The sequence below is a fragment of the Parus major genome, chromosome 18, assembly GCF_001522545.3.
Source record: "Parus major isolate Abel chromosome 18, Parus_major1.1, whole genome shotgun sequence".
Classification (NCBI taxonomy): domain Eukaryota; kingdom Metazoa; phylum Chordata; class Aves; order Passeriformes; family Paridae; genus Parus; species Parus major.
Window position 1 is genome coordinate 285,264 of NC_031786.1, and position 14,598 is coordinate 299,861.

A 14,598-nucleotide genomic window follows, 5' to 3' on the forward strand; every position below is an offset into this window, starting at 1 on the left:
CGTAGCCATGAAAAGCTCTTTACAGAATCCATGGTGTGGGAGAACCTGCAGGAGGGGGCTCAGCTCTTCCTGGTCAAAGGCTCATGAAGGCAGCTGAGAACTCTATAGGCTCCCTCTTGTATTTGGAGCTTACAGCACAGGTCCCTTCCTTGGGCCTTGGAAAACTGCTAAAGGGGATGATGGAACTTGGAAAGGACAAGGGCTGAAGGCAAGTCTGGGCTAGGCAGGAGCTGGCATGTGGCCAGTGCCCACTCCAGCAGGCACATGCCACTCATGCTGCTTGCTATGGACAGCAGTGCCCAGCTGTGACCTCCCAGCCCTCTGCACAGTGTAGGGCCATGGAGGACAGTGTGGGGATGGGAGCAGGGAACATGCCTCCCTCTCAATTGTGTCAGTTAGATGCATCTCAGATGTGCCTGATGGCGTGAAAAAAAATCCCTATGCTGGTTCCCAACAGCCGCTCTGCGGTACCAAGCTGATGCAACCCCGACACTTTGGCAAGAGTTTCCACACCCAGGGTGTGGAGGCTTCTGTTAGACCGTTTTACCATGGTCGGAGGCCTGGACGGGCAGGACAGCTGTGCTATACTCCAACTCTGGGGATTCTCTTCCTCTGTTGTCTGGCACGTCTTCCTCCTGCGGGGTGACAGCTGGGCTAAGGCAGCAGCTGATTCCCTCCCTAACAGACCAACGTGTCTGTGCCTGCCCGACCCTGGGTGGCCGCCGTGCCCTCACCGTGTGCTCAGCTTTACCTTCCAAAACTTCGCTGGACTCTCTCCGGGCCTGACAAAAGCGTCTGGTTCAGTACGGGCCGCAGCTCCGGAACGGTCAACAGCCACTCGGGGCAGTCGGATTGTCTTCGGGGAACCGGTGAGCGCCTCGCTCCCTGCGCCACTGGCCCAGGGCACCGGGCGTGGCCCCTTGCCCAGAGCAAAGAGCAGCGGCTTTGCAGCAGCCCCGAGCTGGCAATGCCCGGGGCGCGGCCGGAGCCCGGAGTCTGCCCCGCTGCAGCACAGACGGGTGACACACAGTGCGCAGGAGCTGCCCTGTGCCGTGTACCCTGTACCGGTACCCTAGCACGGGCAGCGCACACCAGCAGCAGTCGGGAGCCTCGGTAGTACCAGGGCAGCGCAGGCAGACCCGAACGAGGGGATTTTCCCCTGCCACGGTCAGCAGACTCCTGTCCGCCAGGTTTCTCCTCCACAAGCTCCGCGTGCTCTAGAGCCTCAGCGGGCCCTGCGCGGCCTGGGGGGCACGAGGAGCCCCCGCGCTGGTGCCTTCTCCGTGAGGGCGTGTGTGCTGAGAGGCCCCACCTGAGCTCGCCCGGCCCATCTCCGTGACTGGCGAGCTCGCAGCAAAGCGAAACGGGACCATCCCAAGCCGCAGCCGGGCCGGTGCCCGGCCCGGTCTGAGCCCAGCGCGGGTGACAGACAGGCTCGGGGGGTAGCGCTGCCGGAGCGGCCCCGAGCGCCGGGCGGGGCCTGAGGGGACGGGGAACGGACGGGGCCGAGCAGCAGCAAACCGCGGCAGGCTGGCCTCGCGCGCCAGGCTGGTCACGTGGTACGCGCGGGCCCAGTCAGGATCCACCACGCGCTCGTGGCCGTGCGCACGCGCAGTTGCGCCCGGCGGCGCTTCCCGAGTGCCACGTTCGAGGGCAGGGGCCGCGCGAGACGGCGGTGCCGACCAATCGCGAGCGGCATGGCGAGGAAAGGGGCCAATGGCGACCTGCTGGCGGCGAGCGGGGCCGGCGGCCAACCCGAGGCGGCGGGTGAGGGGCGTGCCCGGACCGCCAGCCAATGGAAGGCAGGCGGTGGCCGGGGCAGCGGCACCGGCCAATGGCAGACGGGCGGCGCGACCAATAGCGCACGGCAGCGGCCGGCAGGGGCGGGCCTATAAAAGGGAGGCGGTGCCGCGACCGCGCGCTCGTCCCAGCTCGCCCCGAACGCCGCCATCAGCCATGGCGGGGCTGCGCTCTCTGCTGCCGCTGCTCTGCTCGGCCCTGCTGCTGCTGCCCGCTCGTGCCGCCGCGGCGGAGGAGGAGGATGGCGTCCTGGTGCTGCGCGCCAGCTCCTTCGAGCAGGCGCTGGCCGAGCACCGATACCTGCTCGTCGAGTTCTGTGAGCGCGGCGGGGCCGGGCCGGGGGGAACGGGCGGGCGGGGACCGAGGGCGCGGCTGGGGGACGGAAGGGTCGGGCCGGGGAGAGGCGCTGAGGAACGGGCTCACCCGGGCGGGTGTGGGGCTGGACTGGGGCACGGGGTCTGCCCCGGCCCGCCCCCCCCCGGGACTCCGTGAGTCCAGGCGGGCCTCGGTCCGCCCGGGAGTGGAGTCGGGGAGGCCCGGCCGGCGCTGACGCCCCATCCCGCAGACGCCCCGTGGTGCGGGCACTGCAAAGCGCTGGCGCCCGAGTACGCGAAGGCGGCGGCGAAGCTGAAGGCGGAGGGCTCGGAAATCCGGCTGGCCAAGGTGGACGCCACGGAGGAGTCGGAGCTGGCGCAGCAGTTCGGCGTACGCGGGTATCCCACCATCAAGTTCTTCAAGAACGGCGACAAAGCTGCGCCCAAGGAGTACACGGGTGAGGACGGGGACAGGACACAGGTGAAGCGGGTCTGGATGTGCCGCCAGGGTGCAGAGGGCAGCAACGTGGCGCCGGGTCCCAGCACAGGGCCCCATGCTGGAGCTACGCTGCTGTGCCTGGACAAGGTCCACTGTGACAGCGACCTGGGAATGGTGCTGGGTCCATGGGGATCAGGCCAACCTGTTGGCCTTAATGGCCTCCTTCTGGAGAGATCCCGAAGGTCAGCTAGAGTGGGGGAAGTTGCTTTTGTGTAGGAAAGCAAAGTGACTTGAGCTTGGTTTGTTGTATGGCTAGACTTGACTCAAGTGCCGTACCCAGAACTAGAAATGTGCCTGGGCTGTTGGGTGAGGGGGCAAAAACGGGGTGTGAGAGAGCTGCAAGGAAGGCCACGACAGAATTCAGCTAAGCCAGGCCACACAGTGCTGGTAACAGAGGGTAACATCCAGAATAAAGATCTTGGAAGGAAAAGGTGCTGTAATAACATAAGTAATACTGGGGAATTGCTGCATTGCTGGTCAAAGTTTAAGGCCGGTGCAGGAGGTGAGAGAAGAATGGATTCCTGGGAGCCCCTTGTACCTTGACTTATCAATTAGGGATTAGCTTAATTACACCATGAGTGAAAGGGAGTTGCGTAAATGATACCTTGAGTCTTGCTGATCTCTTGACCAGCTGCTGAAAGGTCTTCTCTCTCAAAGCTTGAGGTGTTTTGTGGTCTTGGACTTCCTTGGTGGGGAAAGTGACTCCTTCTTATCTCCTTTAGCTGGCAGGGAAGCAGATGACATCGTCAGCTGGCTGAAGAAGCGCACAGGCCCAGCTGCTGCCACCCTGACTGATGTGGCTGCTGCAGAGGCACTGGTGGACTCCAGTGAAGTGGTGGTGATTGGTTTCTTCAAGGTAACGTTTGTGTTTCCACTGGAGATGTCCTTGTGTGTGTCCAGGGTCTTCTCTGCTTCCTCATGGCTGGGGAAGGCTTTGTGCCTTATGCAGTGCTTGCTGTCTTGCCTTACTAGATCTTCTAGTTCTTTGGGCTGAGCCCTGGGATGTGAATGCTTCAGATGATGTGGCCCCTCTGAGACACCTTTCTTTACTCTCCAGGATTTGACCTCAGAGGCAGCAAAGGAGTTCCTGCTGGCAGCAGAAGCTGTGGATGATATTCCTTTTGGGATTTCCTCCAGTGCTGATGTCTTCACCAAGTACCAAATTAGTAAGGACAGTGTCATCCTCTTCAAGAAGGTACTGGCTGGTGCCAAGTCTGAGCACCACACTGGGGTCTGCTGTCTCTTTCCTTTTCTTTAATTTATCAAACTCCAGCAAGGTCAGCCCTGGATGAAATGGCAAAGGCCCCATGCTGTTAATGTAGCTGTTTTTGGGAGAGAGAGCAGAGCCTGTGGCCCCTTTGTGGAGTGGGGGAGACTCAGGGACCCACAGTGTGCAGCTCTGTCAGTCTCCCAGGCCTGTGCTGTTCTTCCAGAGCTTCTGGGCTTCTTTGGGTGTGGGTTGTTCCTTCACTCGGCTCCATGTTCCTCAGCTCTCTGCAGTGCAGCAGTGGTCACACAGTCCTGGACAGGCCCAAGAGAACAGTAGATGAGCTGTCTGGCTGTTTGGTTGTGTCTTAGTATAGAGTTGCTTTTTGTTGCTCCCTGGTGTGTCCAAGAGCCGCTTTGTCTCACCGCTGTGGGTTCTGCAGTGCAGGGATTCCAGAGAAGCTCCTAAGAGGATTTGCAGTTCCAGCTGACTGGGCTGGGGCAGTGGATTATGTGCAGAGGGATGCTGACTACCTACAGAATCACAGCATACTATTGGAGGCATGAAAATCCCCATCACTGGGATGAATTTTCAAGTTTGAGCAGACAAGAAGAGGTTCTTCAAGCTTGGTGGCTCCTCACCCAGAAGTGCTGTGAGGCAGGACAGAGGTGTGAGACTTTGGGTTCAGACTTGCTAAACCTGTAATTTCATCAATCATGACTCTGCCCAGCCTGACATAACACAAGACTTTTCTTTTTGTTCACCTGAAATAATTGTTTTATTCTGCTGTACCTCTGACACTTTTTCTTTATGGTGATAGAAGCTTGTAGACTTAAATTCTGAGTCAGAGCCCCTCAGGTCAATGTGGCTGAGGAAATATCTGGCTAACGACCTCAAAATGCATTGACAAAATTTGGGGGGGGGGGAAGGAGGAGTGTTTTGTTCTTGTCTCATTTAGTAGTTGTGTGCTATTTTGTGAGTAGCTTTGTATGGCAGTTTTGTGTGCCCCACTCTGGGTAGGGCTGGGCTGGGCAGAGCTCTGGGGCTGGCAGCCTTTCATGTGTCTTGGGAGCAGGAGGACCAGGCTGGGACAGGGCACTTGACTCTATGGAGGAAGCAGCCTAGAGCTGTCCAGCTATGTGAGTTCCTCCCGGTTCCTGGGCAATGGCATGGCAGTGCCATGGAGCTCTTTGATAGAGCTACTCTAAACCAAGGAGAAAAGAAGCACCCACAGTAATCAAACACCAGGGCAGGAGAACTTGATGGCCTATTTTGGTTTTAGGCTTTGGCTCAATACCATTAGTTGGGTCTGAACTGTGGGGGTTTGGCTCATTGTTCTTCTCTTACTCTGTGTGGGTTGTCCAGACTTGCACAGGCACTCACACAGCTGTCCTGATGGTGCTGAGGGGATCTGCAAAACTCCCTGAAGTGTTTGCAAAGTCATTTTTCCAATCTTAAGTGTTTTCCTTGTCTTTTCCACTGAGACTGGTGTGCCTCCCCTAACAGAAGGTTATTTGAGTCCACACTCTGCCTTCTGTCAGCATCTTGAGTATGGTCTTGCCAGGGCACTGCTGTGCCCTTCTGCACATCCTCCCTCTAACCTTGATTTGTCCTCTGCAGCTGTTCCTGTTCCAGGCTGCCAGGGGGTTTTGGGATCCTGGTCAGGGATGATATGGGCGATGGCCCTGTAGAACAGGATGTGGCACCTCTGGTGTGATGTGCAACATGTGCTGCTGTCCCTAACAGAGTATGGAATGAAGCCCCAGACCTGAGGAAATCACTGTTTGCTGCAAGTCAGACTTTCTCAGCAATGGCTGCAAGTGTCTACTCTGACCATTGATTGCTGCAGAGAAGCTGGAGGCAGCTGCTCAGGGTCCTTCTTGGTGACTTGCATCACCAAGGGTTCCACAGTGGTGCAGAGCAAGGCTGAGATCAAACCTGGCTGTTGTTGCTGCTTATCTTCTGGTGGGGGGTGATTTAAAGTTTTGCTGGCAAGAAGGATGAACACTTTGACCCAGACTTTATGTGGACATGGGGTAACCTTGCTGAGATGGAAGTCTGCTCTAAATGAGTGCAGCTGAGATCCCCTGGGGCAGTGATCGTTGTGAAGGTGTTGAGAGATTTGTGTAGGATGTGTAGGATGCACAAGGGTTCTAATGAAGAATGTCTGTTCTTGCAGTTTGATGAAGGCCAGAACAACTTTGAAGGGGATCTCACAAAAGATAATCTGCTGAACTTCATCAAGTCTAATTCATTGCCTCTGGTCATAGAGTTCACTGAGCAGGTGGGTCTTCAGATATCTGACAAGGCCCTTCCCATGGCTGCTGCAAGAATATAGCAGAGGTTCAGTTGTAGATTCTATGGTCATGTTTTATTGTGGAGCTGACAACGGGGGTATGGAGGAAGGGGAAGGACACAGAATAAAAAATGTTTGAGCTTGCTGTGCAGAGCAGTCCTGCAGTATTGGAGGCTGCTGTGGGCTGGTCAGCATAGTGGAGTTAAACTGGCTTGGGTACTGATTTGCCTCTTTTCCAAAAATAAACTTTATTTTTTACTCCTCAGACTGCTCCTAAAATATTTGGAGGAGAGATCAAGACTCATATTCTGCTTTTCTTACCAAAAAGTGTGTCTGACTATCAAGGGAAGCTGGACAACTTCAAGAGTGCAGCTGGGAACTTCAAAGGGAAGGTGAGGTGGATTTCTTGGATCATGAGCTAAGATATCACCCACCTCCAGCAGAGAAGTGTGGCACTGTCTATCCATGGAGGAGGACTTTAAGCTGGCTCTCTATTCTGGGACAGGGGGAGGAAAAGAACTAGTTCAGCTACACTTGGTGCGAGCGTGTGTGAAGTGTCAGCAGCCACAAGATACTCAGGTTCACCTCCTGCCTTTCATTTTTTTCCTCCCAAGATCCTGTTCATCTTCATAGACAGTGACCACAGTGACAACCAGAGGATTTTGGAGTTCTTTGGCCTAAAGAAGGAAGAGTGCCCAGCTGTACGTCTGATCACCCTAGAGGAAGAAATGACCAAATACAAACCTGAGTCTGATGAGCTCACAGCAGACAAGATCAAAGAGTTTTGTAACAAGTTCCTGGCAGGCAAGATCAAGGTATGTGGATAAACAGTACTGATGGTGAACGAGGTAGCTGAGCAGGAACAGAAATGCCCTCTATGAGGGGCTGGAGAGCCAGCTGGAGAAGCGCCTCCATCTTCTGCAGGGAACATCCCATGGGCTTTGTGGTTAGGAATGAAAGGCAAAGCTGCTGGGGCCTGGAGGCTGTAGGAGAGCAAGCCAAGTAGAGGGACTTGGGCATGGCCAAGCAGTTGTGCTCTCCCTGTGGGGATGGTACTGTTTACCTAGCTGCTCTTTCTGCCAGCAGTCTGTGGAAGGTGTGAATTCTGTGGCACAGGGAAAAGAGCTGTCAGCTCCCATCTGCTGGAGGGGCTGTGGCTCACCCAGCAGTGGGGGTGCAGCAAAGCCCAGTCCTCTTGGAATGTCAGCTGTGCTGCTTCCCTCCTGCAGAGCTCTGCTGACATTCTCTCTGCACAACAGCACCTCCTATTACTGCTGGGTCAGGGTGGGAAGGAGACTGTGGGAGAAGAGGAAGTGACCAATTCATCTGGTTGCTTACAGTCTGTGACTGAGGCACCAGTGGAGTGGTGAAACATGGGTTTTCCAGGATATGTGATTGCATGTTCAGTCCAAGCAGCCACATAGCAAACTGTTTATCTGGATTTCACTTTTAATTCCAGCCCCACCTAATGAGTCAGGATCTTCCTGAAGACTGGGACAAGCACCCTGTCAAAGTTCTGGTTGGGAAAAACTTTGAAGAAGTTGCTTTTGATGAGAATAAGAATGTCTTTGTGGAGTTCTGTGAGTATCTTTCTACAGTTGATGCCATGTAACTGGTGTGAAAGGATTGCCAAAACACTGCGTGACCAGGATTAGGGGAAAAGCCTTTTGCAGATTGGGCCCTAATAGCAGTGCCTTGGTTGCAAAGATGTGTGAGAACTGCCTGGTTGGGGAGGAGTGGTACCCCGTTAGATTGTTGGTGCAACTCTATCTCTTTAATGAACAGATGCCCCATGGTGTGGTCACTGCAAGCAGCTGGCCCCAATCTGGGACAAGCTGGGAGAAATCTACAGGGACCATGAGAACATTGTCATTGCCAAGATGGACTCGACGGCTAATGAAGTGGAGGCAGTGAAAATCCACAGCTTCCCCACACTCAAGTTCTTCCCTGCAGGCTCTGGCAGAAATGTAAGCGGGCAGCTGGGCTGGTGTGGCTGCGTAGCCAGGGAGCACGGGAATGCTCAGCTGCTTGCTCGAGTTGGACAAGACCTTTGGGATGGGATCTGCATTCTGTTGGGATGGAACACAGCAAGTCTACAGGACACCCGAGACCCTCTGTGGGGTCTGGGCTGTAGGAAAGAGTTTGGGGGGCAGTGGGAAGTGGGAATGGGGAAAAGAGGGAGCATAGAGGACAGTGTGCTCATCTGCAGGCTATTCTTTCCTCGCAGTGATCTCTGAAGTCTAGTGGCTGAGCTGTTTTCCTTCGTCTCATATGGGTGAAGGTGAATTTTTAAATTCCCTTTTGCTTGGCATGTTCACTGTTGCTCAGAAAGAGAATCCTCCTCTCCAGGGGTGTGGGTCTGTAGTGCCCATAACCAGCATCCTTATGTTTTCCCTGTGTAGGTAATAGACTATAATGGGGAAAGGACACTAGAAGGCTTCAAAAAATTCCTGGAAAGCGGAGGTCAGGATGGGGCAGCAGCTGATGATGTGAGTAATGTGAATGAAGTACTCTGGGCCTTTGGAACATGGGTCAGATGTGGTTCTGTGGGTGAATCATCAGTCCCAAATAAGACCCTGTTTTGTTACCTATCAGGAGGGCGTATTGCTGGTGAACAAAGTGCGATCAGTGTGATCTGTTCAGGTGCAGCTTGGCCGGCTTTGGGCCTGCAATGGGCTCCTTTTCTGGAGCACCCTGTGGGTGTACAGTAGCAGTGCTGGGGCACTCAGCCTGGAACAAGGCTGTGTGATTAATGCCACATACCTGTCTGTCTGCTTGGAAGCTCTCATCTGCTGGGGTGGGGGAGGGTGTGGGGAGGCTAGTACAGATGTACAGGTACCACCATCCAGGGGTTCCTAATCCTTAGTGTCCTGAACCTGAAGCTCTTGATGGAAGTCTCTGGATGTTTTGTTAGCATGGCAGTAGAGAGCAGTGACCAGGTGAGGGCTCCTGCTCAGTGCTTGGTTCTAGATCTGCCTCATGTGCCAGAAACCAGGAGCTGTCTGTAACTTCCACAGGATCTGGAGGACCTGGAGATGGATGAAGAAACAGAACTTGAGGAAGGTGATGAGGATGAGCAGAAACTCCAAAAGGATGAATTGTAAAGAGAAGACTGATCTACATCACCCAAAAAATCAGACACTAAATTGGCTGCTGTGATGCAGCCCAGTGAGTCAGAAACCCATTAAGATTTAAAGCAGAAGGTAAATGACTGGAAATCCAGGGATTGGCTTCTAAAGTAACGCTTTACCCTCACTTGTCTGTACACTTACCTTTTCTTTCTTTTGGCTTTTGAAAAGGGAACTGTCACTAGGGAGCCAGCCCAGCCAGCTGGGCTCTTTTTTCTACTGTGATGTACTTTTTTGTACACAGCTTTTGTCTGAAGAACTCTGTTCTTCTGGGCAGCAGGAGGTTGTGAGGTGGTACCAGGAGTTCAGTGGCCTGACAATCTGGAGCTTTGCCACTAACATCTTCCAAGACAGCTTTTTTTCTCTTTTTCTTTCAAAACTAAAGCCCTTAATTGATTTCTGCACCTGGCAGGGTCCTTAACAGTGTCAGCTGTTCTTCCCTGGGGCTGGCCTTCAGTATATGTAGGGGCAGAGGGCTGATGCCTTCCTGGGGAAAGGTGTATGTGAAGGTGCTTCTCTTCATGCTAGCCGGATGTTTCCTTTCCCTTCTCCTTTAAGACTCTTGGAGATGACTATTCCAAACTCCTGGAGGGGTGGAATACTGTGTGCACTGGCTGTGGCAGGCTCTGAGGGTGGAGGTGGCTGCTGGCTCACCAGCTGTGTTGACATCCTTTTGATCAAAGACAAGAGTTGCAATCCCTTTCCATGAATTATTTTGAGTGGGTTGACCCAGCAGGTGGGTGGTGGGGGAGGGCCTGATAAACAGATCAAACAGGACATTGGCAATTACTGGGGTTTGGGAATGTGACTGAGGGAGTGCCTCACAGGCCTGAGCTACATCAGGCTGGTTCTTAGCATTCTGCTACAATAACATTGGTACCGAATTTGATGGCCAAATAAAGTTGAGATTTTAATACTATTATGTCTCTTTGTCTTTATCAGAGTGTAGAATATTTGACCCTACCCTTGAAGGGGGGGAGATCAGAGTTTGTAGGTTGATTCTCAAGGGACTCTGCTGCAATGGGGTGTGTGTCACTTTCTCCATGTAATTTGTAAAGGAGAAGAACATTCCAGTGCTGGTGTCCTGCCCAGATTCCATGGGCTCGTGCAGGTGCTCTGTTGGGCGTGAGTGGGCCGTGGTTTGGCTCTGAGAGGGTGCAGCCCCTCAGCCAGCTGGCTGGGCTGAGCAGGGAGTCAGGGCACGCCAGGGCTGCTGTGGCTCTTCTAGTCAGGCTCACATGACCCCGTGAGCCACGCTGCTATTTCCAAACCTGCTGCTTGCTGCTGAAGGTATTTTGGTTAGAAAATATGCTATAAATGTCACAAGGAGGGCATAGTGAGGCTAGAGGGCAACTGGGGGCACCTCTGCACCTCTCAGCGAGTGTTACGTGTGCTGGATCAGTGGCACAGGGGTGCTGGACAACACCTATCTCTGTCTCCAGCTCCAGCTTCCTCCTGCTGTGCCCTGGGAGCTGAGCCCCAGCAGAGTCCTGATGTGGTGTTCCATGCTTTGGGCACAGCAGCACCAGGGCTGAGGCTGAGCAGGCACCCACTCACCAAGGGATCAGGAAGGATTGTTCCTGATAGAACAGCAGCCAGGTGTGTGTGAGACCTGTACCTGCAGTTACAGGGCAAGGATCTCTGAAGACATCTCCCTCCAGGGCTGTGCCCTCACATGACTGAAGGTGGGCAGTGGCCACTGCTGCACCCCAGCAAACCCAGCCATGCTGGTGGCTGGGCTGGTTGGTGGCAGCTGCCTTGTCTTTTGGCATGGGGAAGAAGGGAATCTCACTAGTAAATTCACTAGTAAAGTTCCACTGAAAGATGGTGTCTAGAATTTGACTCAAATAGGTCCATTTTGTACAGCCAGCTGAACTGTGACCAAGCAGTGCAGTGGTTCTCCTCTGTTCCTGGGCAGACACCCACTATGCTCAGCTTAGAGGAGGTGCCTCTCCTAGCCCAAGGCTCTCTGTGGCAGAGCAGGAGCTTAGCCATCTGATGTCCATGCCTAATTGCTGTTCCAAGAAAGGCTGGAAGTGTTCTGTTCCCAGCACTGAGCTTGGATGCCCTGTGCCGTGTTCAGGCTCATCTAACCAGAAGCAGATGCTTGGCCCAGAGATCGATGCATTTGCCAGCAGATAAACAAAATGCAGGAGTTCCAAGGTGTGTGGCTGGCTGTGCTGCTTGAGCTGGGGCAAGAGTCTGCAGCAGGAGGAGGGGGCAGTGACATCCCTGACTCCTAAAGCAGCATAGGGATTTTTTCAACACACCTGCCTGTACAATCCCTATCACCATGACAGAGCACAAAACGCTTGAGTGTCTGACAGGCCCAAACTTTGATGGGAGAAAAACAGTGGTTGCTTTAAACCCTTGATGGACCTGAATGATTCCTTTGTGGCAGATGGTTCTGTTTTGGGTCATGACAGTGTAGCTGGAGAGTATCAGAGGCAGGAGTTGTCTGGTGGTGGTGGTGAGATTCTTCTGCTGTTCCTCTACAGCTGCTTGCACTAGCCTGCCCTCAGCAGCAGCAGCTGCTTCCCTGTCTCAAGTAGGACAGGAAGCATCAGGGTCCAGCAGTGCAGGCATCTGGTTCTGCACCTGTCTCAGGATCACCAGCAGCACCTCTGTCCTCACAAGGGTATAGGGGGCAGCTGACTCAGGTTGTGCTCCCGTGCTGGGCTGTGTGCTGCCACAGTTCTGCTGGGCAGCACAGCTCCTCCTGCTCCTTTCAAGTTGTCCCCTGCAGCTACAGGAGAGTGACAGCTCTGCATGTGTTTGCAACCACAGCCCTGGCACATCCACACTGCACTTGCCAGCTGGGACACGATCGGCCTGTTCCTGTGCTGCTGGTTGTGCCCATGCCCCTTCCCCCAGAAGGGCTTGATGTTGGGAAATTGCTTCCAGGCTACCCATACAAGAGTAGATTTGACCCCTTGGATAGGCACATCAACAGGTGGGTGGTAAGATGAGACACCAACTTCTGCCCAAAAGTGGGAGGCTGCAGCCTGGGCGGCTCGATTACGAAGCATCATGGCAAATAGCATGAGCTGCATGTCCCCAAAATAGCCCAGGGGAGGCTTTATAATGTGGTGCTCCCAGAGAATCATCAGTCCTGGGCCAAGGTGAGCTGCAAGTGCCAGGTGCCACCTCCTGCATGTGACTCAGGAGTGCAGAAGAGCAGGGTGGCTGCCACTTCCCTGCAGCAAGAGGACACTGACACAGGCAGGGGCACAGCAGGAGCGCGGCAGTGCAGGGCTGGCACGGATCTGTAGCGAGGAGGGCCCCTGACAGGCAGAAGAGGAGACAGCAGTGCAGCGAGGGGCCGGGGCCGAGTGCTGAGCACCCCCCCATGCCACTGTGCCTGAAGGCTCCTGTCAGCATGAGGGACTATTGCCCCTTGTCGGTGCCGCGATACGGCCGCTACACCCCGCGTCTGAGGGCCTCGCGCACTGTGCACTTCCCGAACGACGTCATCTTTCAGGACCACATCAAGCAGGGAGACCTGGAGCAGGTGGGCAGGTTCATACGAGCCAGGAAGGTGACACTGGACACCATCTACCCTTCTGGTGAGTGCTGCTGGTTGGCAGAGCTGGGGTAGAGCAGCGGCACAGCTTGGTATGGCTGTGAGGGACACCGGAGCTCGGCAGTGGGCCACCTTCAGGACTGGAGGAAAACAGGGCTCTCCCTAGCAAAGAGCAGTGCCCAGCAGGGCCCGAGAGCCCTAGGCCAATGCCCCAACATCTCCCCTCAACAGCACAGTCAGTGAGTGCATGCTGTGGAAAGGGGGAGCTTGGCTTCTGGGTCCCTGTAAGGCACAATTGAGCACCTACAGCGTGGTGGGACCTCAAGGAGCAGCAGCAAGCAAAGGCAAGTCTGTGAGCTCAGGGCAGGACAGTGGGGCTCCTGCCTTTTCCCCAGACTGCAGGATCTGCACTTGTTCCTGGCTCCGCCTGTTTCTCACAGGCACTGCTCCCTGTTGTATGTCTGACTCTGGGGACTCATGGGGAAAGCTTCGTGTTCTGCTTGCCTCATCAGCAACTGATTATGGAATGCCTTGATCTGCACAGGCTGATGCAGAGCCCACATTTGTCGTTTTTCTTGTGCTTGGCTTCAGCTTCTGCTCTAACAAGGCCGTGGAGACAGAGGCTCAAATGACCCTGGGCTTCTTTCTGTCCATAACGATTCTTCGTTAGTAAGGAGCTTCTGAAACTCAGAGCAGGACACCAGAGACGTTTCTCATGTCTCCGTGTGAGTCCTGTCCAGGACTCAGAGCAGCTGCTCTAAGGGGCAATTCCTTCCTTCTCCCTCCCTCTGCCCTGCCTAGCCAGGGCAATGGGTGCTGCACCAGGGTATTTATGCTGCAGAAGGGCAGCAGGAACCCATAGCAGCTCCTCTGGCTTTCTGTTTTGTTTCCCCACAGTCCTCTCCCTGAGGAGAGTTCCTGCACCCCTTTCCTGAGCTGTGCACAACTTGTGAATTCAGCATGGAGAGCCCTTGCCTGGGCCAGGGCTAACACCTCCTGTCCCTTCAGGCATGGCAGCACTCCATGAAGCCGTGCTGACGGGAAACCTGGACTGTGTCAAGCTCCTGGTGAAATACGGTGCTGACATCCACCAGAGAGATGAGAACGGGTGGACGCCCCTACACATGGCCTGCAGCGACGGCTACGCTGACATAGCCAGGTAGGGGCTGTGAAGGCCTGCCAGCGCTGCAAAGCCTGCGAACCGAGAGCCCCGGGCTGGAGCAGAGTCTCCGAGGCTGCTTCGGGGGGTGCCTGGTCCCTGCGCTTCGCCTGGGGCTTCTCGGGCCGTGCCACTCGCGGCGATGGAGGCTGCGGGCCCGGGGCCGCCCGGCCCGGCGGCTCAGCTCCGCATCCTGCAGGTACCTCCTGTCCCTCGGGGCCAGCCTGGAAGCCACCACTGATGACGGGGAGAAACCCTCGGACCTCATCGACCCCGAATACGAGGACCTGGTGCAGCTCTTCGGAGCCACCGCGCTGCGCTGAGCCGGACACGGCCCGATAGTCTCGGGGCCGGGCCGGGGGGCTGCGCCTGCCTGAGCCTGCTCGAGGGCCGGGGCTGCGACCGGGCTGGGCCCGGGCGCCGGCCGGGCAGCGGCGCTCGGTATTGCGAATCGGGAACCACTTTGTACTTTTCCAATAAAGCATCTCGGTTACGGCCTCCGCTTACCGCCTCCGCTCACGGCCGGGCCCCGGAAGAGGGCGTGGCCAGCATCGTGAGCAGCAGCGCCTGCGCGGGGCTGCGCTCGCCGCCGGAGAGGGCGGGGTTGCGCCTGCGCGCTGCGGCGCTTCCGTCCGTGCCGCTGCGCAGGCGGGAGGGCCCGGGTGAGGGGCG

General features: G+C 55.6%; 2 protein-coding genes across 4 annotated transcripts; both read left to right on the forward strand.

Moving 5' to 3' along the window:
- Positions 1-1,898: 1,898 nt before the first annotated feature.
- Positions 1,899-10,163, forward strand: P4HB (prolyl 4-hydroxylase subunit beta). 3 transcript variants are annotated; one of them, XM_015646033.1, is made up of 11 exons: positions 1,899-2,116; positions 2,366-2,572; positions 3,336-3,469; positions 3,671-3,808; positions 6,000-6,104; positions 6,383-6,508; positions 6,731-6,931; positions 7,576-7,696; positions 7,902-8,083; positions 8,519-8,605; positions 9,134-10,163. In XM_015646033.1, the coding sequence occupies exons 1-11, from the start codon at positions 1,957-1,959 to the stop codon at positions 9,218-9,220; spliced, it is 1,548 nt and encodes a 515-aa protein (XP_015501519.1). In that variant the 5' UTR covers positions 1,899-1,956; the 3' UTR covers positions 9,221-10,163. The 3 variants fall into 3 exon arrangements, with proteins under 3 accessions (XP_015501519.1, XP_033374570.1, XP_033374571.1); XM_033518679.1 differs by lacking the exon at positions 8,519-8,605; XM_033518680.1 differs by lacking the exons at positions 8,519-8,605; positions 9,134-10,163 and adding an exon at positions 8,344-8,502.
- Positions 10,164-10,264: 101 nt separating this feature from the next.
- Positions 10,265-14,429, forward strand: PPP1R27 (protein phosphatase 1 regulatory subunit 27). The gene is made up of 3 exons (XM_015646035.3): positions 10,265-12,810; positions 13,776-13,926; positions 14,126-14,429. Exons 1-3 carry the CDS (start codon positions 12,594-12,596, stop codon positions 14,247-14,249), a joined length of 492 nt encoding a protein of 163 aa, XP_015501521.1. The 5' UTR covers positions 10,265-12,593; the 3' UTR covers positions 14,250-14,429.
- The last annotated feature ends 169 nt before the right edge of the window (positions 14,430-14,598 follow it).

What these genes read in the sequence shown, in the direction of transcription:
- P4HB (XM_015646033.1), top strand. Translation starts at nt 1,957, where the DNA reads ATGGCGGGGCTGCGCTCTCTGCTGCCGCTGCTCTGCTCGGCCCTGCTG. An exon ending in TGGTGATTGGTTTCTTCAAG is followed by an intron (nt 3,470 to 3,670) that starts GTAACGTTTGTG and finishes TTTACTCTCCAG; the next exon opens with GATTTGACCTCAGAGGCAGC. An exon ending in GTGTCATCCTCTTCAAGAAG is followed by an intron (nt 3,809 to 5,999) that starts GTACTGGCTGGT and finishes CTGTTCTTGCAG; the next exon opens with TTTGATGAAGGCCAGAACAA.
- PPP1R27 (XM_015646035.3), top strand. Translation starts at nt 12,594, where the DNA reads ATGCCACTGTGCCTGAAGGCTCCTGTCAGCATGAGGGACTATTGCCCC. An exon ending in GGACACCATCTACCCTTCTG is followed by an intron (nt 12,811 to 13,775) that starts GTGAGTGCTGCT and finishes CTGTCCCTTCAG; the next exon opens with GCATGGCAGCACTCCATGAA. An exon ending in GGCTACGCTGACATAGCCAG is followed by an intron (nt 13,927 to 14,125) that starts GTAGGGGCTGTG and finishes CGCATCCTGCAG; the next exon opens with GTACCTCCTGTCCCTCGGGG.